The 14362-nt window shown below is 38.8% G+C and overlaps 2 protein-coding genes across 2 annotated transcripts; both read left to right on the plus strand.

The window, feature by feature from the left end:
- On the plus strand, positions 4233 to 6689 carry LOC109205885 (probable endo-1,3(4)-beta-glucanase ARB_01444). The gene has a single exon (XM_019368645.1). The coding sequence runs from the start codon at positions 4366 to 4368 to the stop codon at positions 6466 to 6468; it is 2103 nt and encodes a 700-aa protein (XP_019224190.1). The 5' UTR covers positions 4233 to 4365; the 3' UTR covers positions 6469 to 6689.
- Positions 9792 to 12429, plus strand: LOC109217699 (serine/threonine-protein phosphatase 7 long form homolog). The gene is made up of 6 exons (XM_019381971.1): positions 9792 to 10625; positions 10715 to 10900; positions 10980 to 11399; positions 11479 to 12024; positions 12110 to 12163; positions 12243 to 12429. The coding sequence occupies exons 1-6, from the start codon at positions 9840 to 9842 to the stop codon at positions 12405 to 12407; spliced, it is 2157 nt and encodes a 718-aa protein (XP_019237516.1). The 5' UTR covers positions 9792 to 9839; the 3' UTR covers positions 12408 to 12429.

Below are 14362 nucleotides of genomic sequence, written 5' to 3' on the forward strand. Positions count from 1 at the left end.
CAGAACTTAAGATACCACCGTGCCGATCAGATATTAGACAGATACTGGAACGCTGTTTCACAACGTGCTCTTTCATATGGTTCAAAAATAACGTCCACGTCTCTTGGCTTTCATTGGCACAAATAGCAAAAGCTAGAGGAAATATCTGTCCATTAGCATCTACTGCCACGGCTATCAACAGCTTGATATCGTACTTTCCATAGACATGAGTGCCGTCTATGGATATTACGGGGCGACAATGCGAAAACCATCAATTGCTGGTTTAAACGCCCAGAACACGTAATTGAATATATATTCTGGTTTACCTGCACTCCGCTCAAGCTTCCACTCAACAACCATTCCGGGGTTAAAATGCTGCAGTGCAGCCATGTACCTAGGCAGATCTGCAAATGACTTATCCCAGTTACCATAGACTATTTCAAACGCTCGTTTGCGCCCGAGAAATGCCTTTCTTTTAGTAATGGTATGGCCATATTCCTGGTGGACTACTGTAATGCACTCTTTGATTTTATATCTTATGGACTGTTCGATGTGTGGAATAAGAACAAGAGAAATCAAGTCAATATCCAAGTTGAAATGATTCCCGTTGAATGTGTCCATTTCGCATGTGTGGGTGGGAATGTATTTACCCACTTTCCACATACCTGTCTTCTTCTTGGTCGCACGCAACATCCAATTACATGGCCAAAACCACCTGCGGCAAACAACCTTGTATACCGTCGGACTTGACTCCCATACCTGCATCTCATGACAATCTTTTACGTTGTGCATTTTACAAGCCCTGCTTAGGCGCGCTTTATCAGGAAAAAGCATCCCCTTTGCAAGCACCGTTGGTCTAGACTCATCCCACATTGCTGTCCGGATTTCATCAAAATCCCTTGTGAGAGCTTCCACATCCGGCACGGTTGGCAAGTTATCAATGTAAGGAATCTCTCTTGAATGAAACGGCACTTCGGACTCATACACTCTTCGTCTAGGGGGGTCTCTCTTCAAATCAGGTCCTTCCTCCTCATCCTGCGCATCACCATCCTCACGAGGAAAGGGTGTCTCGTCTCCGGATTCATCCGCATTGTTATCGTAATCACTGTTCTGTTCCTCACTCTGTGCATCTGCCAGATCCCGATGTAATACGTCATTTTCGGGCAATTGAGTAAGTTCAACTTGCTCGTTTTCACTGCACAACCAACAAAAATATAAGCTACTGAATTAATAAATGCTTTCCATATGGCTATATCACTTCACTTACAAGTCGTAATGTGATGAAATTCCATGATGGACGTTTTCAATTAGGTGATGACTACCGGATGGGCCACTTGTAAAATTTATATCCGGCCGGTACCCCCTATTAAATATATGAGCGTTAATACAAATTCAATACAAAAAAAATATATATAATTAACACAAATGAAAATTGAAGTTTACCACTTGTCTTGTGAGTTATGGAAAGCAGGGTATAAATTATTTTCTCGCTGCTCATTCACCGGCGGTGAATAAGTTTAAATCAAAGAAAACTCTTTCATCCGGAACCTGTCCGGCAAAAACTGCTCCAGAATAACCACCCGATGACTGGGAGTTATCTCTACTACGCACAACCTTATTTTTTGGAACGTCTTCGGCCTTCACGTACATCTCCAACATTGTGATTACAAGAAATTCGCGACATTCGTCCGGAGTCCTCAGAAAATCACTCAAAGTTTCATCATCGTCGATGTTAAACTCCGAGTAAAAAGCAACCCCTTGCGGAGTGACGGAATACGGATATCTTCCAGTTACTTTAAGTATCACTGAACGTTTCCTCACACTCATTTTTTTGCATAACAACGACATCAATGTATCGTACTCCATTGTAAGTGGCAATTTAACATGACACTTAGCAGGTAAACTGTAGCCCACTGAGTTATTCTCCATCACAACCTCACCCCCCCAATATAATGAAACTCTTATCCTACGCTCTTCAGACATAATGAAAAACTGCTGGAGAATTTAACAATAATAGACGTTTCAACAAGAGTTAAAATTTTTTTGAATGAATTTCTATATGATTCTAACCTCTTTATATAGGAAATGGCTAGCCGGGAAGTTTTTTTTTATATATATAGCGCCAAACTAGTTGGCACTATAGCTTTTGAATTATTGAACTCAGAAATTATTGGTGGGGCCAGGAAAAAAGAATATAGCGCCAGGTATTATGGCGTTATACCTGCGCCCTGTCAGCTTTTGCAGTATAGCGCCACAATACTTGGCGCTATACATTAACGGTGCAATTACTGTTAATGTATAGCGCCAGGTATTGCGGCGTTATACATAAAAATGTAACTTTTTTTTTCCACCTATTTGTGTACTTTGAGTCCAAAGTAACCACATTTTGGTTCCGGACTCTTTTGGTGTGGGGTAAATTATTCTTCGCTGATGAACAAGCTACAGGCTTTTGGTGATTTCTTGCATCAGTATGTCTGAGAGACTGAGACCAAAGTATCTTATGTTGTTTGTCCAATAGATATGGTGTATTGGATGCTGCTAATAGCATTATTTCTTTAGCAATTTTTACCGGTAAGTGAATCTTATCCTGTTCTTAGTGTGAATGAATTATTTTTGGAAGACATAGCAACTGACATAGTTTTCTGAATTTTTGTGAGCTTACTCTATAATTCAAGTGACGCACTGGATTACCATTTTTCACAAGTGTGAATCATGTGATGCGATAATTCAAACACTTTGACATCAGCCTTCATGATGTGGCTAGTGGTGATGGTCAATGGAGCCTGATATTCTTGCTCTGCTTCTACAAAAATCTTTCTAATGACACACTAAGAATCCGGAAAATATAATTGCCGCATTTATTATTTACGATATATTAAATGATTTAATCTTAAAAGTAACAAATTAAAGTTGGAATATAGTATATATTTTAAACAAGATGCACACCAGAAAGGGACAGTTTTGTCTGTTTTCGCCTGCAACTTTGAACTTACCGTTTCTTGAAGCACTTTCTTCGACTACACATTGCTATGCTCTATGGTTTTCTCTTTTTGCCCTAGATACTAGATTTTAATCTTTCTGATCATGACGTCAGGGTCGGCTCTACTGTTTTGAGTAGTAAGGCTTGTGCCTTGGGCCCCCAAATTTGTCCTTTCTTAAAAATAATAGATTTATAAGTATTAAAAAAAAATATTTGGTACTTTTAATATAAAAGTATAATTTTTAATATAAAAGAAAATAATGCTCTTTAGATATATAAATAAAGTAATAATTTGACTTACTTTAATTTGTTCAAGTTAATCTTTCTTTTTCTCAATCTCTTCATATTTCAGAAACACTTATATATTTTCTGTCTTTTTCTTTAATATTCTTAGTCACCTTCTTTCTCCAAAAAATTTAAGCTTCCAATAGTTCTATACTTCTATTACTCTATAAAATCTTATGTAAAATCAACAATATCTCAAGAAAGATTAAATGAGTTAGTTATATTATCAATTGAAAAGGAATTATTAGAGAAAATTGATTATAAAAAGGATTATTAACAACTTTGTATTTCAAAAAGCTAGAAGAATAGACTTTAAATAAAAACATAATTTATAACATTTAAAAAAAAATTAGCCTCATATTAAACTTTGGCTTTATGCCCGGCATATACTTGAGCCGCCCCTACATTACGTGGTAACAAATATGGCTTCTCCTTTTGAATTATTGTCCCATATGTAAATTACGAGAATCATCATATTAATCTATTTCTAAGAGTGTTACGTAGTGGGTTATTGACTTCAGCAACCAAAAGTGCAGCAAATATTTGTAACGTTCACTATATTTTGTTTTATTCTATCTCAGTTGAATGGGTCCTATTAACTGATATTTAATGCCAATTACAAACTACAGTTTACACAGAATAAGTCCTGGCAACGTTATTACTTTTCCTTCCGTACAGTTCTGTAACGTTACAACATTAATCCATTATGCAGTACATTCAACTTTAATTAAAAGAAAGCAATTACCAGTATACTTTCTTTGTCTGTCTCTTAGATCTCCTATTTTTCCTCATTTCTTTTCCTTGTTAATCACAATTCCATTAATTTTGCAGAAATCTTTGGACTTTTAGCCACTTGTTAAGCACAAGATGATGCTAGCCAGCTGGTAATGACAGCTACGAAAAAGGAAAGAAATGTAAAGTATGAAACACGATTGTGTCACGTTCTGAATTAAATCCTTCTTCTGTGTCAACTTGGTACGACTATTTCTTTTATAGTGGAATATCAGACAAGGAGAATCTTTTTTACATTTTCTAGCCAATCCTCATCCATCCTATTTTAAAGTAAATTCAGTAGCCAAAACTTAAAGGGTCTTCCAAAATCTGTTCAACAATCATCTCAAATGGGAGCTGTAACCCAAAATTCTCTGCACAGTGAGTATGCAATGTTGCTCATTTTACTGTTCTATTCATTTTCTGTTTTTGTTAATGGTTATAATGCTCAGTTAACCTCACATTCAAATCATAGACCACACCATCATTTTCTCTTCACCGAAGCAAAATCTAAAGTCTTGCCTAATCCATCTGATTACTTTTCTAGCCAACTTCTTTCCACCCCTTTGCCCACTAATTCATTTTTCCAAAATTTTGTACTCAAGAATGGTGACACGCCTGAGTACATTCAACCTTATCTAATTCGCTCTGCTAACTCCTCTGTTTCTATTTGTTACCCATCTCAGAACATAACCTCTGCTTTAATAGAACAGATTTTTCGCCCGGATTTGACTATATCCGCTTTCAAGAATCCTAATCCAACGCAGCACCACATAATCTCATCATATAGTGATCTCAGTGTTACTTTAGACTTACCATCAAGTAAACTTAGATTCTTTCTGGTCAGAGGTAGTCCTTATATAACCTTTGCCGTTAGTGGAAACACTTCCATTTCAATCTCAAGCGTTCATCCCATTCGCAAACTCTCTTGTCATAGTTCTTTCACTAAGTACACAATTAGACTCCGCAATCGTCAAACATGGATCCTATATGCATCTTCTCCTATACATTTGACTCACAATGTATCCTCTATTTTTTCTGGTGGATTCTCGGGTGTTATACGGATTGCTCTCTTGGCTAATTCTGATCGCCAATGTGAGAAAATTCTTGATCAGTACAGCTCGGCTTATCCTGTGTCTGGAAGTGCAACTTTGAGATCTTTTGGTCTTAGTTACAAATGGGATGTGAAAGGTAAAGGCAAGCTGATTATGCTTGCCCATCCTCTTCATCGTCGACTTCTTTCAACAGCAGATTCTTCAGCAGCTCATGTTCTAGAGGATTTCAAGTATAGAAGCATGGATGGTGAACTTGTCGGTGTTGTTGGAGATTCGTGGGAGCTTGAAACAAATTCAATTCCAATATCATGGCATTCGGTTAAAGGTTTGAATAAAAAATCAATCCCTCAAATTATTCGTGCACTTGGTAAAGATGTTAAGACTTTGAATGCATCAAACGTATCTACTACATCGTCGTACTTTTATGGGAAATTAGTTGCTAGAGCAGCAAGATTGGCATTGATTGCAGAAGAGGTTTCTTATCCTAAGATAACGCCGGTTGTTGTTCAATACTTGAAGGATACAATAGAGCCTTGGTTAAATGGAACATTTGGTGCCAATGGTTTCTTGTATGACAGGAAATGGGGTGGCCTTGTGACTAAACAAGGGCTAAATGACACAACCGCAGATTTTGGTTTTGGAATTTACAATGACCATCATTTTCATTTGGGATACTTTGTGTATGGTATTTCTGTGCTTACTAAATTTGATCCTGCTTGGGGAAAGCAGTACAAAAAGCAAGCCTATGGTTTAGTTGAAAATTACACGAACTTGGGACTGAAGGAGAACCGGCATTATACTCGTGTTAGGTGTTTTGACTTCTGGAAGTTACATTCTTGGGCTGCAGGGTTGAATGAATTTCCATTTGGGAGAAATCAAGAAAGTACAAGTGAAGCTATTAACGCGTATTATTCAGCAGCATTGATGGGATTCGCGTATGGAGATACAGACCTTGTTTCCATCGGATCAACTCTTACTGCCTTTGAAATTCTATCAGCACAGACTTGGTGGCATGTAAAAGGAGACAACAAAATCTATGCACCAAGTTTTGTCAAGAAAAATAAGGTGGTTGGTATTTTATGGTCTAGAAAAAGAGATAGTAATCTTTGGTTTGCTCCAGCTGAGAGGAAAGACATAAGGCTGGGGATTCAAGTTCTACCATTATTACCAATCACTGAGGTTGTGTTTTCTGATGTGGATTATGTGAAAGAGCTTGTTAAATGGGCACTCACTAGTGTACCTAAAAATAGAACTGAGGAAGGTTGGAAAGGATTTGTTTATGCCTTGGAAGCTATTTATAGAAAGAAGCAAGCTCTAAAGAAAGTGAGGGACCTGAGCAATCATGATGATGGAAATTCACTCTCAAATCTCTTGTGGTGGATTCATAGCAGAAAATGATGAGCATTTAATTTGAGAGGTTTGCTAATTATGCTTTTTAGATTGTTATTCTTGAAGTGTTGATCAATTCCATTTGTCTGAGGAAACTTCAATAAATTTGGCATGAGTAACACAGTGAGAATAACAATGTGTTTATTATTGACCAATGTCACCATGCTCATGCTTTTTACAAATATGCATCATGATTAATAGAGTTTCTAATTAGAATTTTCTTGCTGCTACATTCTGTTATGTTACATATCTTGAACTCTATAGATGCTTATGCAATTGGCACTTATCCACTAAGCTAAATGCCACTTGAGCGACTACCTAACAGAGGCGGATCCAGGAATTTAAATTTTTGGGTTCCTGCAAAAACCCCAAGTTATATATATAATAATAAATGGATTCAAAATCAAATATTTATAAAGTTTTATTGAATTTTCTAATGTAAATACAATATTTGGGCAAAAGCTACTGGGCCGGGAACCCATATCTTAAGGCTAGATCGGGAGAAATTCAAAAATAGCCAGATTTACCACTGATCGTTGAAAAATAGCCAAGTTTCAAAAGTCATCGAAATTTAGCCACTTTAAATCTGAGCGAAAACACTGTTCAAAATTCGGAAAAATACGCCCGCAAATTTTACGGGAGTTCCAGCATAAGTATGCTTGAACTCCCGTAAATTTTACGGGAGTTCCAGGATAACTATGCTGGAACTCCCGCAAATTTTACGGGAGTTCCAGCAAGTATAATTGTCCAGTATAATATACTGGAGTTTGGAGCACTGGTGCTCCAATCTCTCGCAAATTTTACAGGAGTTAGCAAAGTATACCGGTCCAACATAATATGCTGGAGTTCGTACACAAATGCACCAGAACTCCCGTATATTATACTGGACCGGTCCCTGTTGCAGCAAAATAGTGGCTATTTTTCATTGACTTGATAAACGCTGGCTATTTTTCATTGACCAGTGTGAAAACTGGCTATACCATGATATTTTAACGGCTAGATCCCCTGCCTATGGAGCCAAGTGGGCTGATTCACTAGGTTACATAGTTTGTTCGTGCAAACAGTAGCGCACACAGAATTTTGTACAAGGGATGTCTGACCTGTTATAACTAGCTCGATTTGTACGTGAGTTTGAGTCCGAAATTGTAGAGGTTCTAAGGTTTTACCATTTTGTCCCAAATTGATATTTGGCATTGGTTTTACATGTATATTTAGTGAATGTTTATCTGCGAAGTGGTGTTGGAAGACACTCCTTGTAGAAGGATGTCCCTTCTATTGCGAGCAAATATGCTGCCTCCTCTATTAAGAACAACGACGACAACAACAAACACAGTATGTTCTCACAAGTGGGATCTGGGGAGGATGGGGTGTACGCAGACCTTATCCCTACCTTTAAAAAGATAGAGAGGTTGTTTCCGGTAGACCCTCGGGCCTCGGCTCAGGAGAGATAAAAGGGAATGGACAATGATAAGCAAATTAATCAAAAAACCAAGCGAAAACACAAAACTAACACTAGGTAGAGTGCAATTAGAAAACCAAACCGAAGGAAACAACAAGTGATAACACAAGTCTAGAAAGATGAAAATACACGAAAGACACTTAGTCATGTACTAAAGTTACTGTAACAAACAAAGACAAAGCTCGCCTCCTCTATTAAGAAGACGAGTATAAACTTTTTCCTCCTCTTCTCTCTTTATAGTAGTAGGTTCCAACAATATAAGTGTAATAGCAACCTTCTGATGCAAGAAAAAGTAGGCCTTCAGGGGGCCAACCTAAAATGTTAGCTGGTGCCTATATTTGCCTAGTTGTAAGTGGACATAATATAATACTACTGTATATGACAAGATGGAGAAAGAGGGCAGGATTCTGGGGGTCGGAAACCAAAATGTTGCTATTTTGGATTCAGAAAACACAAATAAGTGTAAAAAAAAAAGGTAACCATAATATATATAACGCCAGAAAACCTGGCGCTATATAATAACGGTAACTGCACCGTTATTGTATAGCGCCAGGTTTTCTGGCGTTATACACTGTCACAGTGATATAGCGCCAGGTTTTCTGGCGTTATACACTGACACAGTGATATAGCGCCACAAAACTTGGCGTTATATCCTTTTTTCCCTGACCCAAGTATTATTTAGAGTACAATAATTCTAAAGCGTATAGTGCCAACTTATTTGGCGCTATATATGTAAAAAAAAAACTTCCCGGCTCTCCATTTTCTATATAAAGAGGTTAGAATCGCATAGAAATGCATTCAAAATTTTTTTTAACTCTTGTTGAAACGTCTGTTGTTGTTAAATTCTCCATCATTTTTTTATTATGTCTGAAGAGCGTAGGATAAGAGTTTCATTATATTGGGGTGGTGAGGTTGTGATGGAGAATAACTCCGTGGGCTACAGTTTACCTACTAAGTGTCATGTTAAATTGCCACTGACAATGGAGTACGATACATTGATATCGTTGTTATGCAAAAAAATGAGTGTGAGGAAACGTTCGGTGATATTTAAAGTAACCGGAAGATATCCTTATTCCGTCACTCCACAAGGGGTTGCCTTTTACTCGGAGTTTAACATCGACGATGATGAAACTTTGAGTGATTTTTTGAGGTACTCCGGACGAATGTCGGGATTTTCTTGTAATCACAATGTTGGAGATGTACGTGAANAGAGCCTTGTAGCGTAGTAATGTGTAGTATTTTCGCTTAGAATTCCTTTTGTTTTAGTATCTATTACTGGTATTTCGATCCTCAAAATATGGAGCCTGGAATCCATACGTAAGTAATTTGTACAATTAAGTTATTAAAAAATATGAATTTAAATTATAAGAAAATACATAATTATTAATGATAATTTTGTGCCACTAGGCCTCAAAATATGGAGCCCGGAACCCATACGTAAGTAATTTGTACAATTAAGTTATTAAAAAATATGAATTTAAATTGTAAAAAAATACATAATTATTAATGATAATTTGGTGCCACTGGGCCTCAAAATATCGAGCCCGGAATCCATACGTAAGTAATTTGTACAATTAAGTTATTAAAAAATATGAATTTAAATTGTAAAAAAATACATAATTATTAATGATAATTTGGTGCCACTAGGCCTCAAAATATCGAGCCCGGAACCCATACGTAAGTAATTTGTACAATTAAGTTATTAAAAAATATGAATTTAAATTTTAAAAAAATACATAATTATTAATGATAATTTGGTGCCACTGGGCCTCAAAATATCGAGCCCGGAACCCATACGTAAGTAATTTATACAATTAAGTTATTAAAAAATATGAATTTCAATTATAAAAAAAATACATAATTATTAATGATAATTTTGTACAATTAAGTTATTAAAAATTATGATTTTACAGTTGACGACATGGATGCGCCTATACATCCCGGCCCTCGGACGTCGGATCTATTAGCCCTACAGCCCCAGCATAGATCCGAGTATATCTGGGAGGGACAGTTGCTTACTACGACGTTTCGGGCCAGGAGAGTGGATCTACTATGGGAGTTTTTGAGTCCTCCCCGCGTTCTACATCCCCGCGTGGTCCATCACTTGGAGGAGATGGGATTTTATAGGATTATTAGGATTGGTCGGATACAGCTCGACTATGCTTTGATCACGGCCATGATTGAGCGATGGCGACCGGAGACGCACACTTTCCATCTTCCCATTGGCGAGGCCACCATCACACTCCAGGACGCAGAGATTTTATATGGCCTGTCCGCTGATGGCTTGCCTGTTTTACTCCCTACGACCATGAGATATTATCCGCGGGAGGCATATTGGGATATGCTGCACATGCTCACTGGTTTCATGCCGGAGGGCCAGGAGGTAGCGTCTGGGGTCAGTCGCATACAGTTAGTCCCCATTAGAGACCACCTGGTGCAGCTCCACGATACTATCACCGACGAGTCAGCGGAGGTGGATGTGCAGCGATACACGAGGCTGTTGCTGCTCCTTCTATTTGGGGGGGTCTTGTTCCCGAACACTTCGGGGAACCTAGTGAGCCTCCGTTTTCTGCATCATATCACCCGGTTCGAGGATACAGCCAGCTACAGCTGGGGTGGTGCTGTCCTCTCATTTTTGTACAGGCAGATGTGTCGGGCTTCCATGGGCACACAGAGAGACGTTTGTGGCTTCCTGCCGCTTCTACAGGTGACAACATATTCAACGAATATGTCCGTTAGTTACAATTCTACGTAGTTATAGTTTATCTGACACTATACATCAACTTTCTATGTTAGGTTTGGGTCTATGAGCGATTTCTGCAGCTTCGGCCACCTCTACCACAGCTACCGGCTAATGTAGACATTCCGAATCTCCCTCTAGCTTGTAGGTGGGTTATGCGTCGTAGACTTGAACGAGAGTATGATGCCCATCATAATCTCCCCCGCATCAGGGATGTCTTGGATTTGCTGGAGGACGCACAGGTGAATATCTAACTAAACGTACCAGTTATTGTTTAATTTAGTGTTGCGCATACTAACGGTTTGTGTTGTTATTTGATAGTTCATCTGGACGCCGTACAACGAGGAGGTGATAGGTACCCTGCCAGTGTATTGTACGTTCGGCCGACATATTTGGAGGGCTTTTGTCCCTCTCACATGCCTCGATATTGTGGAGCATCATGCCTCAGAGCGGGTTTTTCGTCAGTTTGGCCTGCCGCAGCCTATACCGACTCCGCCTGCATGGCATCCTTTACATTATGAGAGGGATGATCGGTCTAGGGTGGACGACACATTTATTGACTGGCTTAACGCCCAGCTGGCTATTTGGGACAGGCGAGGTGACTTAAACCCAACTCCGCAGCACTTTCCTATTGAAGGTTATATGGCATGGTACCGCACTGTTTCCCGACTTTTTATCGGGAACCCAGTTCATCAGGCAGAAGGTCGGTACGTCTCATACGCCGGGAGACACGAGGCTCTGGTATGTTTTCTGTTATAATTAATTATATACCTGTAATTTCGTGCCAAATACGTAGTTTAAATTCTTTACTTTTGCGCAGGCGATTGGATTGCATACGGTCTATCGTATGGGGCAGCAGATGCAGAGTTATGTCCACGATCCTGTGGTCATGCAGGACTACAGTCGTCGATTCATGGATTTGGCTGCCCAGACATTGCAGCGAGCCCGATCGGATCAGCGTTTAGCACACGAGGCTGATTATATTGACCCAGCCACGTACCAGCGAGGTCGTGGTATCCCACGAGGTGGTGGTGCCCGACGAGCTGCTAGTGCCCGACGACCTCGTGCTGCCCGAGGAGGTGGTGTTCAGCAGGGGGGCCATGATGCTCCTGACGATGATGTTGCTGCTGATATGACAGGTGGCATTCGTGAGACTGACATGCCATCTTACAGCCTGGGAATTTTTGACACTCCAGTGCCATCACAGATGACCCCATCGGGTCAACTATTGATCACGGGCTCGGATTTTCAAGGAGCTGAGTGGGGTAGATATTTCCCTGGCCCGTCTACCACTGATGAGGGTCGACCGACCCGAGATTTATTTAGTGGGCGCCGACTGAGTTATGGCAGCTCTTCACATGCGCAGGTATGAGTTTATTAGTATTGAATTTGAATTTGTTTTAACTATAACTTATTTATTTTGTTACACTATATTAATTTCCTTATTTCAGGCTTCATGTGATGCTGCGACAGATGACTACATTCAGGATCCAGACACGATTATGGTAAGATAATATAAATTGTTATGAATTATTTATGAATTATTATGTAGTTTTCTAAACTAAGTTTTATATTATTATGTAGCATTCTACTGGACCTGACAGCACCATCGATACATGTCATCCTACGCCGCATCCGGCTATAAGGAGAAAACATGATGATGATGATCCTGATAGCGTACCCAGGCGGGAGGGGATACGCCTCAGGCCGACGGCTACATTGAGACACACCGGATGCGGGACACATTGAGTCGGCCTTCCTTTTTTTTTTATTTGGTGTAAATAATATTTTTGTACATATTAACAACAATATTTAATTGAATATATCCATTACTTTTTTTAGTTCTCCATGTGTTTTATTGTTTCGTATAACAACACAAGCATTTAAACTTAAATGCCACTAATTAAAATAAATTTCAGTACAACAAACAAGGAAAACATAACAACAACACAAACACAAACATAACACGCCAACATAATAAAAATACATAAAATATGAAAAATACACTAAGCACATACAGGCCATTATTTAGTCCCGGCTGCCATTTATTCTCCGCTTCAACCACTTAAATCGTTGTTCCATTTGTTCTTTTTCTTCTTCTAACTCTTTCACTCTCGCCTTCACCTCCGCAAGTTCCCGTTTATATTTATTTTTACGTTCCTTCTGTGCTTCACAATTCCATTCTGCTCTCCATTTTTCATCTCCTACATGCTTTAGTTTCTCCCTCATTTCTGTAATAATTCTATCGCTTTCTCTTTGTACTCCCAGTTGGCATAACCACTTATTATGAAGAGATTGCAGTTGTTCTCTGTAGCATTCCTGATAACATTGTTCATCAACCCATTCATCAAACTCACACATAGGTTCGCCGGGAACCTTGTACAACTGGTTCATACAGTGCCAGTAGCGGCGTCCAACATCACGACCTTCCCAGCAACTGTTCATCACGCATGCTTTTCCACAGTAGCACATTGGTGGACGAAGAGGTTGAGCCATTTGTGAAATATTTCCTTTTAGTAAAAAAAATCTTTCTTTTAATGAAATATTTGCGTTTAGTAAATTTTGAGCACACAAAATGACTACAATGAGCCCGTTATTTATAGGCGAGAGAACACACACATAACGCCAGGTATAATGGCGCTATATTTAGCGCAAGACAACACACACATAACGCCAGGTATAATGGCGTTATATTTAGCGTGTTACATATCATGATGTTGACAAGACTACTTTATATCAGCTGGTCAGCTTTTTCAGTTCGACAAGACAACACACACATAACGCCAGGTATAATGGCGTTATATTTACCTTGTTACATATCATGATGTTGACAAGACTACTTTATGTCAGCTGGTCAGCTTTTTCAGTTCGACAAGACAACACACACATAACGCCAGGTATAATGGCGCTATATTTAGCGTGTTACATATCATGATGTTGACAAGACTACTTTATGTCAGCTGGTCAGCTTTTTCAGTTCGACAAGACAACACACACATACTAAATGAAAATTCGTGTTACATTTAAATATTCCTAGAGGAAAAATAACGAAAAAGAAAAAAAGGTGAAATAAGTGGACCGAAATTTCTTCTATTATCTAGAATCAAACCAAATATTGTGAAAGTTGAATTATGATAATGTCAAAGTATCTTTATTTTTCTTATATATAGAAGAGTGGTAATGTACTGGACTTGGAAAAAAATTATTTTATTACAAGCATAATTTTATTTCATAAATAAGGCAACATACATATATTAACTAATTATTACAACATCAACTCATGGGTAGTTAGGTACACTAGAAGAACACCCACCCCGAGCTTGATTACTGTTGCCACCCAAAGGACATTTTCTACGGTCGTGTCCTGTTTGCGAGCATATACCACATTTTCGCGCATAAACTGTATCACTAACATCCATTTGGTTCCGTATACGCGTTCTCTTCTGCACCTGTATTTTACGCAAATAGGACTTGTTACACACCATTTTAAATGGTTCCCGTTGAATGTGTCCATTTCGCATGTGTGGGTGGGAATGTATTTACCCACTTTTCACATACCTGTCTTCTTCTTGGTCGCACGCAACATCCAATTACATGGCCAAAACCACCTGCGGCAAACAACCTTGTATATCGTCGGACTTGATTCCCATACCTGCATCTCATGACAATCTTTTACGTTGTGCATTTTACAAGCCCTGCTTAGG

Source organism: Nicotiana attenuata, chromosome 2 (genome assembly GCF_001879085.1).
Source record: "Nicotiana attenuata strain UT chromosome 2, NIATTr2, whole genome shotgun sequence".
In the NCBI taxonomy this organism is placed as follows: Eukaryota; Viridiplantae; Streptophyta; class Magnoliopsida; order Solanales; family Solanaceae; genus Nicotiana; species Nicotiana attenuata.